This window comes from Zootoca vivipara, chromosome 6 (genome assembly GCF_963506605.1).
Source record: "Zootoca vivipara chromosome 6, rZooViv1.1, whole genome shotgun sequence".
NCBI classification, from domain to species: Eukaryota; Metazoa; Chordata; class Lepidosauria; order Squamata; family Lacertidae; genus Zootoca; species Zootoca vivipara.
The window spans coordinates 3,581,966-3,596,767 of record NC_083281.1 but is presented as its reverse complement, the minus strand read 5'-3'; the positions used below and the strand labels follow the sequence as shown (position 1 = coordinate 3,596,767).

The 14,802-nt window shown below is 47.4% G+C and overlaps 1 protein-coding gene across 2 annotated transcripts in view; it reads right to left on the bottom strand.

Moving 5' to 3' along the window:
• Positions 1-454: 454 nt before the first annotated feature.
• The window catches only part of CRLF1 (cytokine receptor like factor 1), a 40,863-nt gene continuing 26,515 nt past the window's right edge, over positions 455-14,802 (bottom strand). The window contains exons 4-8 of one of the 2 annotated variants that reach the window (XM_035119055.2): positions 14,187-14,356; positions 8,659-8,816; positions 7,132-7,300; positions 4,318-4,497; positions 455-1,941 (exon numbers count right to left, since the gene is read on the bottom strand). In XM_035119055.2, coding sequence (XP_034974946.1) covers positions 1,925-1,941; positions 4,318-4,497; positions 7,132-7,300; positions 8,659-8,816; positions 14,187-14,356 — 694 coding nt within the window. In that variant the 3' untranslated portion in view covers positions 455-1,924. The remainder of the gene's footprint in view (positions 1,942-4,317; positions 4,498-7,131; positions 7,301-8,658; positions 8,817-14,186; positions 14,357-14,802) is intronic. The other variant, XM_035119054.2, reaches the window with a different exon arrangement.

Genomic DNA, 14,802 nt, shown 5'->3' with positions numbered 1-14,802 from the left:
CACCTGCAGCGCGCCTGAGCCACACGTCTCTCCTGGGAGTTAAGGGGTGATATCAATAGGAGTATAGCATCTAGATAACACTGCCCCAGACACCCAATTGGCTTGCTCTATGCGCGGCACGCTCCGCCCCATGGCCGTCTCACCCCCTGGGACGCTCTCCCCGCCCCCATGGCGCTGCCCCCGGGGTGAACAGCATGTGCGCCGCTCTGGGTGCTAGAGCAGCTACCTCCACCTCTGGGTACAAGGAAAAGCAGAAAGGGACATTTGGCACCAGTTTGGCCAAACTGGAAGGGGGCATACAAGGCGCCATCCAACCGGCTTGGGATTTGTGCAGGATTTACTCCTGAGCCTTTTTCTTCTCTTGATAATAATAATAATAATAATAATTTTATATGACTCTTGAGAGTCCCATGGACTGCAAGAAGTTCAAACCTATCCATTTTGAAGGAAATCAGCCCTGAGTGCTCACTGGAAGGACAGATTCTGAAGCTGAGGCTCCAATACTTTGGCCACCTCATGAGAAGAGAAGACTCCCTGAAAAAGACCCTGATGTTGGGAAAGATGGAGGGTGCAAGGAGAAGGGGACGACAGAGGACGAGATGGTTGGACAGTGTTCTCGAGGCTACGAACATGAGTCTGACCAAACTGCGGGAGGCAGTGCAAGACAGGAGTGCCTGGCGTGCTATGGTCCATGGGGTCACGAAGAGTCGGACACGACTAAACGACTAAACAACAACAACCCCACCCATCTGGGCTGCCTTCAGATGACTTCTAAAAGTCTGGTGCTGTAGTTGTTTTTCTCTTTGACATCTGGTGGAAGGGCATTCCACAGGGTGGGTGCCACTACCGAGAAGGCCCTCTGCCTGGTTCCCTGTAACTTGGCTTCTCGCAGTGAGGGAACCTCCAGAAGGCCCTCGGCGCTGGATCTCAGATATCCCGCAAAGCAGCAGAGGTTTACGATCAGGGTTTTCCTACTCCTAGATGGGCTCCCTCCCCAGGCAAACAAGACCCACCGGACCCTCGCTTCCCTCTACAGCACAGGCAGAAATCGTCTTTGTGAGGTTGAGAACTGCTCTTGTGCTTGGATCCTGCTGGCCGGTTTCGCACTTGGTTGGCCAGCATAAGGAAAGGATGCAGGAGAAGATGGGTCACTGCCCAGACTCGGCAGCCTCCTATGTTCATGTGGAACCTCCCGGTCTAGAGGCAGTCTATCTGCCTTCCTTGGTCCTTGGGGCTATTTGGCCACTGCAAGGACAGGTTGCTGGGCTATGTTCGGCCCCACGCTTTGGCCTCATCCAGAGCCCGGGCTCTTCGGTTTAGAGACATTCCTGGCCTCACCAGCTAGATCATTTCCTACGCCCAGATTGCTGTGGTCTTGGGAAGACCCTCTTGGTAAGGACGGAGAGCTTTTGGGCTCCAATGGAGCCTGGGTAGATTATGGGGTTTGGGGGAAAGAAACACACCAGAAGGCACATAGAAACAACTTGGAAACTCGGCAGGGGGGACAACACACACACATTGTAAAATTTATTTGGAGAAGTTTGCGGAACAAGACGGCTGCAAAATCCCAGAGACCCTTTTCTGGGTTGGATTTTATCCCCGTATCTCAACTCGGAGAAAGGGCTTCTTTGCCATGGGATACCGGCCCCCAAATTTCAGTGGTACCTAAAAATCTCCCTGCGGCATATATATAAAAGGGGGGAAGCTGGGGATATTTGCGGCTCTCTCTGTTTTCCGGCTCTCGAAAGGGGAGCCTGCGGATGCTTTGCCGGTTCGCGGCGGGTTCGGGTGCCGCCGTGGCTCCACGCGGTTCTGCCGCCCCCCCCTCCGGCGACGCGGCCCGACTCCACGGCTCACCACCCGGGAGAACTGGCCGCTCTGCTGCCTTTACTCCTCTTGGGCCCTTTTCGGACGCCGCTAGGACTTATCGCCGGAGAGGACCTGGGGAGAAAAGAGAGAGCGCGTGAAATGTCAGGTTGCTGCGAGGTTCGCCTCCGCCGACCTCACTCCTTGTTTGGGCTGCATCAAAATCACAGAACCGTAGAACTGCAGAGTTGGGAGGGACCCCCGAGGGTCATCTAGTCCAACCCCCTGCAGTGGGACTCGAACCTGGAGTTCTCGGACTCTATCAACGGAGCCATCCCAGGGTGTGTAACCATCATCATGATCAAGTCTTGCCTTTCTCCCAAGATGGGAGGATTCAAGGAGGATTCCAACATTGGAAAACACGATCAAGGAGATAAACAACTATCTGACTTTTAGAAGAAATCTGAAGGCAGGTTTTCATGTTTGATGTCTTACTGTGTGTTTTATAATTTGCTGGAAGCTGCCCAGAGTGGATGGAGCAACTTAATAATAATAATAACATTAGTATTATTAGTGTGTGTGTGAGTATAATTTTTTAAAATTAATTTCCAATTACAAAAATCCAATATATGCCACATTGCATCAGTACCAAATTACAATTACAATTCAAGTTATCAATCAATTAAAAAGCCAGTTACACATTTTAGATGGTCTCCTGCGTGCCAGATTCCATTTAATTCTGCTTCCAGAATATTATTTAATGCAATTACATTTCAACCTTCATCATGATCCCTTATACAACAGCTATTCCCGCAAGCGAAGTTCTACACCCTTTATTGTTCCTGTGTGTGGCATTTAATTTTCTATTTGCGTTTATTTATTTTCCCCACATTGTTTCTTGTCGTTATAAAACATTTTTTATCTTCATTCTTCCTTGTTTCCATCATGCCCTTTTTATTCCTCACCTGAAGCACAACAGAACACTTAAAGCCAGTAAAAGAAAACAGAGAAACAAAACTCCAATATAGAGCACCAGTCATATGGGCAGAATATTATTATTATTATTATTATTATTATTATTATTATTATTATTATTATTTGTAGTAAAGCTACAACTTTATTATTTCATCTAGCTATCTGGGATGCTGTTCCTGCTACTCATTTTATTTCCACTTCTTGTTTAAAAGTTTGATTTGACCTCGCTTAGGCCTAGCATTTTCCATTGTAACCAAATCTGTATTGTCGCGAGAGAGCTCTATTGAACTTTTTTAAAAAAATAATAATATTTTATTGATTTTCCAGAACAAAAGGGTTAACAAAACACTAAAAACAATAAAACAGATACACAATAGAAAATAAAAATACAGAAAACAGAAAACAAAAAAAACACAGAAAACAAAAACATATAAAGTATTGTATCTTATCTCCCTCACAATGTATATTGGGACCTCCTCCGGTTCCCGTCCCTGTGGTTCTTATATACATTTCTAATTAGCAAATTCTGTGTCAAAATATTCACTTTATAAAAACTTCTTCTTTCCCTCTAAATAACATCTTCACATAATCCACAGTTTTATTTACAGCTTAATTTCTAATCTAAAATATTACTTTAGCATATTTTTTCAAATACAGTTTAAAATCTTTCAGAGCTCTATTGAACTTTTGCCTATCTTTGTTTTAAAAAGAAAAAACCGATACGAATTAATAGATAATAACAGCAAAGTAGTAGTAGTAGTAGTAGTAATAGTAGTAATTTATTTATTTATACCCCGCCCATCTGTCTGGGTTTCCCCAGCCACTCTGGATGGCTCCCAATTAAATATTAAATATACGATAAAACACCAGACATTAAACACTTCCCTAAGCAGGGCTGCCTTCAGATCTCTTCTAAAAGTCAGATAGTTATTTATTTCCTTGACATCTGATGGGAGGGCGTTCCACAGGGCAGGCGCCACCACCGAGAAGGCCCTCTGCCTGGTTCCCTGCAACTTGGCTTCTCGCAACGAGGGAACCGCCAGAAGGCCGTCGGAGCTGGACTTCCGTGTCCCGGCTGGACGATGGAGGTGGAGACACTCCTTCGGGGATACTGAGCGAGGCCGTTTAGTAATAAAAACCAGCTCATTAAAAATAATAATTAAAATGCACCCAAGAATTTAGAGCCAGCAATTAAAAGGCCCTGAACATGGCCACCTGTCCCGAATGTTTTGGCCAAGATTCCTGCAGGACTAGATGACCATTGGGGCTCCCTTCCAACTCTACGATCTGAGCATCTGTTGGAAGCGAGCTCCGCAGCAGAAGTTACTAGTCCTCAACCGTTTTCGCTGGAAACGCCCTGCTTACAGAAGGCATGTCATTTTCCTCTTCGCTTGTTCACCATCGGCACCAGCCAATTCGCCATAGGCGAGTGGCTGTATTTGTTTTTAACAACACCAAATATGCCGCAGGGATCCTATTTCCTTGCAAGGACAACTCAGGGGGGGGACGGGGGGGCAGGGGGGTTGTTTTCCTTACCTACCTGGTTCCGTGTTTTGTGCGACTTCTGGAGTGAGACCCTCCACTGGTCGTACATTTTGATGCTCAGGCTGGCGCAGCTTCCGTGTTTGCGCATCCAGCCGAAGAACTGCTTCAGCTCCCGGCGCACTGTGTTGTTGTGCTCCCCGCTTTTGGGTTCGCAGACCCCCGGCGCCCGCCCTGAGAAGGTTGGGAGAGGGAGGGGAGAGACGTGAGGAAGGCAGGAAGGAACTCGCCGGCGTAGCTCAAGTCGATAGAACGCGAGACTCCCGGATCTCAGGGTTGCGGGTTCAAGTCACACGTTCAGGTCCGGATTGAGGTTTGATGAGGCCCTCAGCTACTGAAGGTAACGGGACCCTTTATAGGTCCAGCTGTCCTTTGTCAACAACAAATTGTCACCGTTTTTGGTGTTGAATCTATGCTATATGGTCATTGATGGACCATATAAAAGATTCCTGCATTGCCGGGGGCTGGGCTGGATGGCCCTTGGGGGTCCCTTCCAAGTTTACAGATGATAAGGAAGAGATCTTCCATCTACAAAGGCAGTCAATCTTAAGAGCATAATCAGAGCTTGCTGGATCAGGGCCTTCCAGTCCAGCATCCTGTTCCCACAGGGGCCAACTGGGGGCTCTAATGAGAAAACCACACGCAGGATTGGAACCCGAGCACTCTCTCCTCCCGCATTTTCCAGCAATTGGCATTCAGGAGCATCGCTATCTAGCTGGTAGCTCTCGATAGCCCTCTCCTCCTCTGCAAATTTGTCCAATCCTCTTTTAAAACCATCCAGGGTGGAATCTAGACACATATTAAAAAAAGAACACGAAAATGCTTTTTTTAAAAAAATAAAAACCGTTTAAAAAAATATGTTGGGTTTGCCCTAAGCTCACCACTGCCATCTAGTGTCCCCTTTGAATAATGCACTTAAAACACTATTTGTAGCTGTATAGCTGAATCCCAAGTTGGCTGCTGTCCACTTGTGGCAGTGAGTTCCATAGTTAATTAAACTTTGCGCTGCATGTGAGAAGGACTTTCTTTTGTCCGACATTCAGCTTAGTTGGAAGTCCAAGAATTTCAGTGTCAGGAAAGAGAAGGAGAAGCACTTTTCTCTTCCCACTCTTTCAATGCCATGCGTGATTTTTCTAAAACTTCGATCTATGCCATCTTCTGGCATACTCGCCTTTTCTCTAAACCAGTGGTTCTGAGAGGTTGTGAGGAACCACAACGATTTGGGCAAGAGAAGTTTGCAATAGCGGCAGGAAGATTCAAGGACGGACAACATTTAAACAACTATGTATAGTATGAAAACAGTTCTTCTGTTTGCAGAATGCGGGTAGGTATCTCTTCGAAATGAGACGAAAGCACATTAAATGACCCTGAAGGCAATCCTAGCTGTGTTTTCCAAATCTTATTGTAGAATCATAGAATTGGGACCCTGAGGGGCATCTAGTCCAGCCCCCCTGCAATGCGGGAATATTTTTCTCCAAAGGTGGGACTCGAACACACGACCCAGGAATACGCAGCTGTCCCGTACAGGGGTCGAACCTGCAACCTTGCTGTTATCAGCACCACACCCTAACCAACTGAGCTCTCCAGGCTGACATAAAGCCTTCTGCAGCTGACTTGCTCATGGAGCAATCGTCCTGATTTGCTTGCACAAAGCTTATGCGGAGGTTAGACAATGAGTTGTCTTCATCATCATCATCATCATCATCATCATCATTTATTTATACCTCGCCCATCTGGCTGGGTTTCCTCAGCCACTCTGGGCAGCTCCCAATGGAATTAAAACACCAAACATTAAAAACTTCCCCAAACAGGGCTGCCTTCAGATGTCTTCTAAAAGTCAGATAGTTGCTTATTTCCTTGACATCTGGTGGGAGGGCGTTCCACAGGGCGGGCGCCACCACCGAGAAGGCCCTCTGCCTGGTTCCCTGCAACCTCACTTCTCACAGGGAGGGAACTGCCAGAAGGCCCTCGGAGATGGACCCCGGTGTCCAGGGTGAAGATGCTCCTTCGTGTATACTGGGAGGAGGCTGTTTAGGGCTTTCAAGGTCGGCACCAACACTTTGAAGGGAACCCGAGGGTCATCAACCTGCTGCGATGCAGAAAATCTTTTGCCCAATGCAACCCTGAGATTACGAGCCTCACGTTCTACCAAACCGAGAGTTTTATCGGTAAAAAATTTGGTGGGGCGGCAGCAAAATTTCATTCTGAAAGTGCGGCCTGAGAGGAAAAAGTCTGGGAACAGCTACCCTGGACCAGAAAGCGCCAGACGCTGCAACCTCTTCCTTGAAGGGGAAGCTGCTTCTTCCCCCTTGAATCTTGATCATTTCGACTGCCCTTTCCTGGAGCTTTCGCTTTCCCCGCCTTGAAGCGAAAATCAGGTGTCTCTCTCTCTCCCCCCCCCCCCATTAGCCAGGAAAAGGAGAATGACGTCATATGTGAAAGTCTGGCCTGCGAAGGGTGTGAGCTTTTGGGGACGAGAGGCTGCAGACTTCCTAGCTGGGAAATAATAACAAGACCTCAAGCCTGGCCCCAGAACAAAATATCCAGGTGCTGGGCATACGAGGAGGCTGGGATTTCTCCGGGGACGATTCCTCCCCATCCCCAAAGTCCGTGCAGGCCTGAGTTTGGCACAGGTCTGGTTGTCCGGACGCCTGCTCGGGTTTCCGGGGAAGGGGGAGAGGCGGCTGCGGCGGCCGGGGAGCGAGGGACCCCTCCCCCCGAGCGAGGGGATCGCGGATGCAGCTGCGAGCCCCGAATCTCCGGGGCCTCCGGCCATGTCCATCGGGGCAAGGGACTGGGGCCACGCACCGTTCCGAGGGGTCGAGGCGGCCGTGGGGTTGCTCCACTCGCTCCAGATGCCGGCCTTCTTGGAGCCATAGATGCCAAAGGGGTTGCAGCGCACCTGGACAAAGTAGACCGTGCCAGGCCTCAGCCCCGCGAGCCGGCATGAGGTCTGGTTGCCCACGTTGTCGACTACCTGTGGGGGGGGGGGAGAAAGAGGCGTCAGAAAGGGGGACAGGTCCTTTTTTTCAGGACGGAGACATGGCCAGCCTGACCTGGAAAGGTTGGGGGTTGAGCTCTGGGTGAAACAGGCATACCCATCTTCTTCCAACATTTCTCCCATGAAAATAAGAACGTCCTATTCCATCCTCTCCAACATTTCTCCCCTGAAAATAGGGACGTCCTATTCCATCCCCTCCAACATTTCTCCCCTGAAAAGAGCGACGTCCTATTCCATCCCCTCCAACATTTCTCCCGTGAAAATAGGGATGTCCTATTCCATCCTCTCCAACATTTCTCCCATGAAAATAGCGACGTCCTATTCCATCCCCTCCAACGTTTCTCCCTTGAAAATAGGGACGTCCTATTCCATCCCCTCCAACATTTCTCCCGTGAAAAGAGCGACATCCTATTCCATCCTCTCCAACATTTCTCCCATGAAAATAGCGATGTCCTATTCCATCCCCTCCAACATTTCTCCCATGAAAATAGCGACGTCCTATTCCATCCCCTCCAACATTTCTCCCTTGAAAATAAGGACGTCCTATTCCATCCCCTCCAACATTTCTCCCATGAAAAAAGGGACGTCCTATTCCATATCCTCCTACGTTTCTCTGATGAATATAGCGACGTCCCGTGCTTTTCTTCCCAAAAAAATGTTTAGGGGTACTCTCATTTTCCTACTTATATTGAAATACTGCTCCTCAATGAGGCCAAACTTAGATTCACAAAATGTTTAGGGATATGCGTCCCCCCACGTCCCCCCAGAAAAAAAGCACAGGGGACGTCCCATTCCATAATGATAATTTCACTATTTATACCCCACCTATCTGACTGGGTTGCCCCAGCCACTCTGGGTGGCTTACAACTTATATAAAAACATAATAAAACATTTTTTAAAAAGCTTCCCTATACAGGATTGCCTTCGAACGGCTCGGGGGGTCGGATAACTCCATCCCCTCCAACATTTCTCCGATGAAAATAGGGATGTCTTATTCCATCCCCTCCAACGTTTCTCCCATGAAAATAGGGGCGTCCTATTCCATCCCCTCCAACATTTCCCCAATGAAAATAGGGACCTGCTAAGGAAAAGCGGGACATTCCGGGATCAAATCAGAATCTGGGGCGGCTTCTCTAAATCAGGGACTTCCCTGGAAAATCAGGACACTTGGAGGGTGTGCTTTTGCCCCCAAAAATTTTGGGTTTAGCTGGTGCTGCCGGCCATTGGCTTTTGTCTCTGCCCCTCGCTCTGCCTCCAATTCGGGTGCCCCTCCTGCTGCCCCCCAAGGAGTTCCCCGTGGCCGACAGGCCCCCGCCGGCGGAATAGAGCCTCACCTTCCACTCGGTACTGTCCTCTACGCGGTACTGAATCTGGTACTTGGCTTGGAAGAGGAAGTCCTTCAGGGCCGGCGGGGCACTCCAGCGGACACTCAGCTGGTCCTCCAGATCGCCGACGCGGTTGACGTGGACGTCCGAGGGCGGGTCGGTCGTGACTGTCGGGGGGGGGGACACACCAGACAGTGCTGGATTTACATATAAGCTAAACAAGCTACAGCTTAGGGCCCCACTCTCTTGGGGCCCCCCAAAAATCTTAAAGGGAAAAGAACTCTGGATGTACATTTCCAAAATATAAGATAGAAAACAAATGAAATAAAACCTCCTAGGATGTAAGTCATGGGCCCCGCCTGCTAGCCTGCTCCCTAAAATATCCCTGGTTTGCTCCTTTCTATATATAGGGTGCCTATATATATATATAGGGTGCCTATATATAGGGTGCCTTTCTATATATAGGCACCCTATATATAGAAAGGAGCAAACCAGGGATATTTTAGAGAGCAGGCTAGCAGGTGGGGCCCATGACTTACATCACAGGAGCCTACTCGTTCTGCATAGGGACCCAGGTGGCGCTGTGGTTAAACCACTGAGCCTAGGGCTTGCTGGTCAGAAGGTCGGCGGTTTGAATCCCTGTGACGGGGTGAGCTCCCATTGCTTGGTCCCAGCTCCTGCCAACCTAGCAGTTCGAAAGCACGTCAAAATGCAAGTAGATAAATAGGAACCGCTACAGCGGGAAGGTAAACGGCGTTTCCATGTGCTGCTCTGGTTTGCCAGAAGCGTCTTTGTCATGCTGGCCACATGACCTGGAAGCTATACGCCGGCTCCCTCGGCCAATAATGCGAGATGAGCGCGCAACCCCAGAGTCGGTCACGACTGGACAGGGGTCCCTTTACCTTTACCTTTACGTTCTGCATGGATTGGTTGTATGGCAACATGGGCAAATGGCTTGAGATACCTATGAGGTCCATCAATGACCGTATAGCATAGATTCAACACCAAAAACGGCAACCATTTGTTGTCGACAAAGGACAGCTGGACATAGAAAGGGCCCCATTACCTTCAGGTGCTTATATTGGGGAGGGTTTATTGGACACATGGACTTTATTATTGTTAATACACGGACACTGGGAAAGAGCTCTCAAACTAGCATAGCTGCCAAGTTTTACCTTTTCTCGCGAGGAAGCCTATTCAGCATAAGAGAAAATCCCTTAAAATAAGGGATAACTTGGCAGCTATGAACTAGGGCTGCCATATTTCAAAGATCCGGACGCAAAAGTTACTCAACTTTTTTTTTTCGGGTGTGTGTGTGTGTAACCTGACAGCTCAGAGCATGAGCTTCTTAGCCAGAGGGTGGTGGGTTCCAGAGCCCCATGCTGGGCAAAGGATTCCTGAATTGCAGGGAATTAGGCTAGATGACCCTCGGGGTCCCTCCTAACTCTGCAATATAATAATAATAATAATAATAATAATAATAATAATAATAATAATTTGTACCCCGCCCATCTGGCTGGGTTTCCCCAGCCCCTCTGCGCGGCTCCCAAAAGAATATTAAAAACACAATAAAACATCAAACATAAAAAACTTCCCTGAACAGAGCTGCATTCAGATGCCTTCTAAAAGTCAGATAGTTGTTTCTTTCCTTGACATCTGAAGTTCCACAGGGAGGGCGCCACCACCGAGAAGTCCCTCTGCCTGGTTCCCTGCAACCTTGCTTCTCGCAGGGAGGGAACCACCAGAAGGCGCTCGTAGCTGGACCTCAGTGTCCGGGTTGAATGATGGGTGTGTGTGTGTGTGGAAAATTTAGGAAGACTCGTGACTCAACCATAGTTGCAGTGGGCACCCTCCTCTGTGAATATCCCTCATGCCACAGTTCAGGGGCAGCAGGAGTCAAGGCTGTGATATTGGCCGAGGGTTATCGTTGCAGATGAAACTCCTTCTTTGTGATTTTTCTTTCCTTGTGATTTTCTTCTTTGTGATTTCACAATGCCTCCTTTAGTTACTGTCTCAGCTGCACAGCTTTCCACCAATACACGGTCGAAGAGGGGAAGAATTTTTTTAAAATGCCTGTTGTAGCTGTTGGAACAGGTTCTAATGGCAAGGAGGGAGACACTCGTCCAGTTAGTTCAAAAGTTGGTGAGAAGGTTCTGCTACCGGAATATGGTGGAACAAAAGTTGTACCGGATTGCAAGGACTGTTTCATATTTAGAGATGGTGATACCTTGGTTCTCAAACGCCTTGGTTCCCAAACGCCAAAAACAAAGAAGTGAGTGTTCCGGTTTTCGAACCTTTTCCGGAAGCCAAACGTCCAACGCGGCTGTCGGCTCTTGTTTCCGGGGCCTCTGCACCAATCAGAAGCCTCGCCTTGGTTTCCGAACATTTTGGAAGTCAAACGGACTTCCGGAACGGATGGTTGAGAACCAAGGTACCGCTGTATTTTGTGCTTTTGGTTTTGCTATTTATTTTGCGTTTTTGGTTTTGAGGCTTTCCCAGTTAACTTGTTTTTGTGACTGTGTGGAACCCAGTTCAGCTACTGATTGATTGATTGTGTGACTGCGGAAATGGATAAAAGCCCCCCTCCAAACAATGACTATCATCAGAGCGAGTAAGAATTTTTTTTTTCAATTTTCTTCATCCACAATACGGTCTTATTTATTTTACAGTACAGTACATTGATTCTTGCTTTCGTTTTATGGATCAACGGTCTCCTTAGAGAGTAAAATTCATGTTAAATTGCTGTTTTAGGGGTTGTTTTTAAAAGTCTGGAACGGATTAATCCATTTTGCATTGCTTTCTATGGGTCTTGGTTTTGGAACACTTTGGTTTTGTAACAGACTTCCAGAACAGATTAAGTTTAAGAACCAAGGTACCACTGTATTCTTGGAAATACAGTTCTCGCTGTGTTACCGTTAAGTTTCCATTGCGCAAAAAGTGCTCAAATGGTTCCGTTCCATCATGTAAATAATTTCTTTATTTTCTAATAAATGCAAATTCTCCCCCCCCCTCCAAAGAAATAATAATTGTTGCAGACGAAACCAAGATATCTCCAGAACAGGCTTCCTTGCCTTTTAAGGGAGTTAACCTTGCTTCTCGCAGACTTGGGACCTACATATTATGGGGCAGCCGTTACTCATCGCAGCCCGCAGGCATCTCCCGGCGAGCGCACGTGCGGGATTTGACCTCGGCGGGGGTCCAGGCACAAAGGGAAAGGGTTAAGGAGAAGCAGATGTCTGGAAGGAGCCAAAAAGGGAGAGCGAGATCCAGGAGAGAGGTCCTAATTAAATTAAGAGACCAATTCCGCTCACATACAATATATTTCCTGCTTTCTCCTCTCCAGGACACCCTAGACAATCCCCGTTTCCCCCTCCCCCTGCGCGTTTCCTGGCTCTGCTAATGAGGTCATCGCCTCCCCTCTGCGTGATGTCACAGGTGCCCGGCGGTGACATCATCGCACCGCGGAGTGTGGCAGAAGTGGGTTTTACGGGCTTGGGAATTGACAGGAAAGCCAGGCATCAAAATAATATTTTGCTTATGGCGGCGTTTAGCCGGGATTACTGGCGTGCGATTTCCACATATCACTGAGAGGCAAAATACAATACAATAAGATAAAATGTCAAACATTTTTTTAAAAAAACTTCCCGATATGGGGCTGCCTTCTTCAGATGTACAGGACCCGAATTGATAGGTTTAAATGGCAAGAAAGGAGAATTGCCCTGAACTTTGTTGTTTAGTCGTTTAGTCATGTCCGACGCTTCGTGACCCCATGGACCAGAGCACGCCAGGCACTCCTGTCTTCCGCTGCCTCCCGCAGTTTGGTCAGACTCATGTTTGTAGCTTCGGGAACACTGTCCAACCATCTCGTCCTCTGTCGTCCCCTTCTCCGTGTGCCCTCCATCTTTCCCAACATCAGGGTCTTTTCCAGGGAGTCTTCTCTTCTCATGAGGTGGCCAAAGTATTGGAGCCTCAGCTTCACGGTCTGTCCTTCCAGGGAGCACTCAGGGCTGATTTCCTTCAGAATGGATAGGTTTGATCTTCTTGCAGTCCATGGGACTCTCAAGAGTCTCCTCCAGCACCATAGTTCAAAAGCATCCATTCTTCAGCGATCAGCCTTCTTTGTGGCCCTGAAGTTTAGGAAGAACTTTCTGACCCTAAGAGCTTGTTTGACAATTGTAGAAAGTGTTGGAACTTTACTTCCTTGGAGCATCCCGGGCAGACAGGTTAGGGACTCACCAGCTGTGATTCCGGCATTGCAGAGGGTTGGACTAGATTTCCACCAGGGGTCCCCTTCCACCCCCTTCTGATCTCCACTCCCCATAACCTGATATCCTAGTTATGACATTTGAACCAGCGGAGGATTTGCAAGTGATTCCCCGCTTTCTGCGCCAGCAACAGAACTAGCAGATTTCTGCGAAAATGTTTTATCTTTCTTTAAAAAAAAAAAAGCTTTAGAAAAGATCCACTCTAATTCTCCTCCACTATAGTTTATTATAAAGAAACTGTTTAAAATGAGACAGTGTCTGGGGAGAAAAATGGTCCTCCTTTAAGAGAAAATTCTCTCTCTCTCCATAAAAAAGTATAATATACAGAGCTGCCTGTTCCTGATAGGGGAAAAACACACATTTTTTACGTGCAGAAACTCACTAAGATGGTTTTCTGAGAACGACTGATACCCCCAACATGTAGATTTCTGCAAAAATGTTTTACCCCTCCTTTTAAAAACTTTAAACAAGAAAGATCTGCTCTAACTCTCCTCCACTAGCTACCATATTTTTCCATCTATAAGACACCGCCATGTATAAGACACCCCCTATTTCTGGGGACTCAGATTTAAGAAAATGTGGGGGGTGTATCCGTGTATAAGACACCCCCTAATTTTTGCCATTATTTTTTAGGGGGGGAAACCTAGTCGTATACATGGAAAAATACGGCAAGCCAGTGTCTGGGGGGGGGAATGGTCCTCCTTTAAAAGAAAATTCTCTCTCTCTCCCTCTCTATAAAAAAGTATAGTATTAGAAAATTTTATTTACAAACAAACAAACAGACACGAAACAAAATTCATATTACCCTACAACCCTAAATTACAGACATTAAAATACCCTTGCAACTTCCTTCCCCCGTCCCTCACCCTCCTATATATTATAATATAATATTTCACATTGCAATTTTTATCTAAATTTATCTTTCTTAACTTTTAACTTACTATTTATTAATTTTTTAAACCAGCCTTACAAACATCAAACCAAACATATCAACATGTTAGTTTTTGAGCAGTACTGGGACATATAACCTTCGAACCATTTCCACTGTATTTTTATTTTCTGGTTTGGTTGGTACCTTATTACAGTACTGCAGTTGATCTTATTGCTGCAGTAGAAAAGTATAATATACAGAGCTGCCTGTTCGTGATAAGGGGGGAACGCACACATTTTTAAGTGCAGAAATGCACTAAGATGGTTTTCTGGGAACGAATGGCCAATAACCCGCAACAGAATCACTGTCTCTGGAGAAAAAGGTCACAGGACTTTCCTTACCTACGTCCACGATGTCAAGCATGACAACGTCAGAAGTGGATTCCCCCAGCCGGTTGGTGGCTACAACCCAAATCTCGTAGGGCGTGAAGAGGGCCAGGTCCTTTGGGATGTGGCAGGTGTAGGGCCCGGCTGTGTGATATTCCCGGCAGACGTTGTCTCGCCCGTACCACCTAGGATGGAAGCGCAAGGATACTGTCGTCGTGGGATGTGATACATGAGTAGCAGCCAAGTACAACATTCCTTGTTTTCCTAGAGCGGACATGCAGGGGAATGTTTGGTCCAGTCAGTCGAAAACTTCCTGTTTCCTCCTGGGCTGGGACACACTTCCTTTTGCATGTGACTAGAGGGGGGCGTGACCTTACCTGCCCATGTAACAAAAGGGCAAGTCACGCAGCACTCTCTCTCTCTCTCTCTTTGACTTCCTCCTCATCAATAGGAGTATAGCATCTAGATCAAGTGAAGTAATAGTACCACTGTATTCTGCTCTGGTCAGACCTCACCTGGAGTACTGTGTCCAGTTCTGGGCACCACAGTTCAAGAAGGATACTGACAAGCTGGAACGTGTCCAGAAGAGGGCAACCAAAATGGTCAAAGGCCTGGAAACGATGCCTTATGA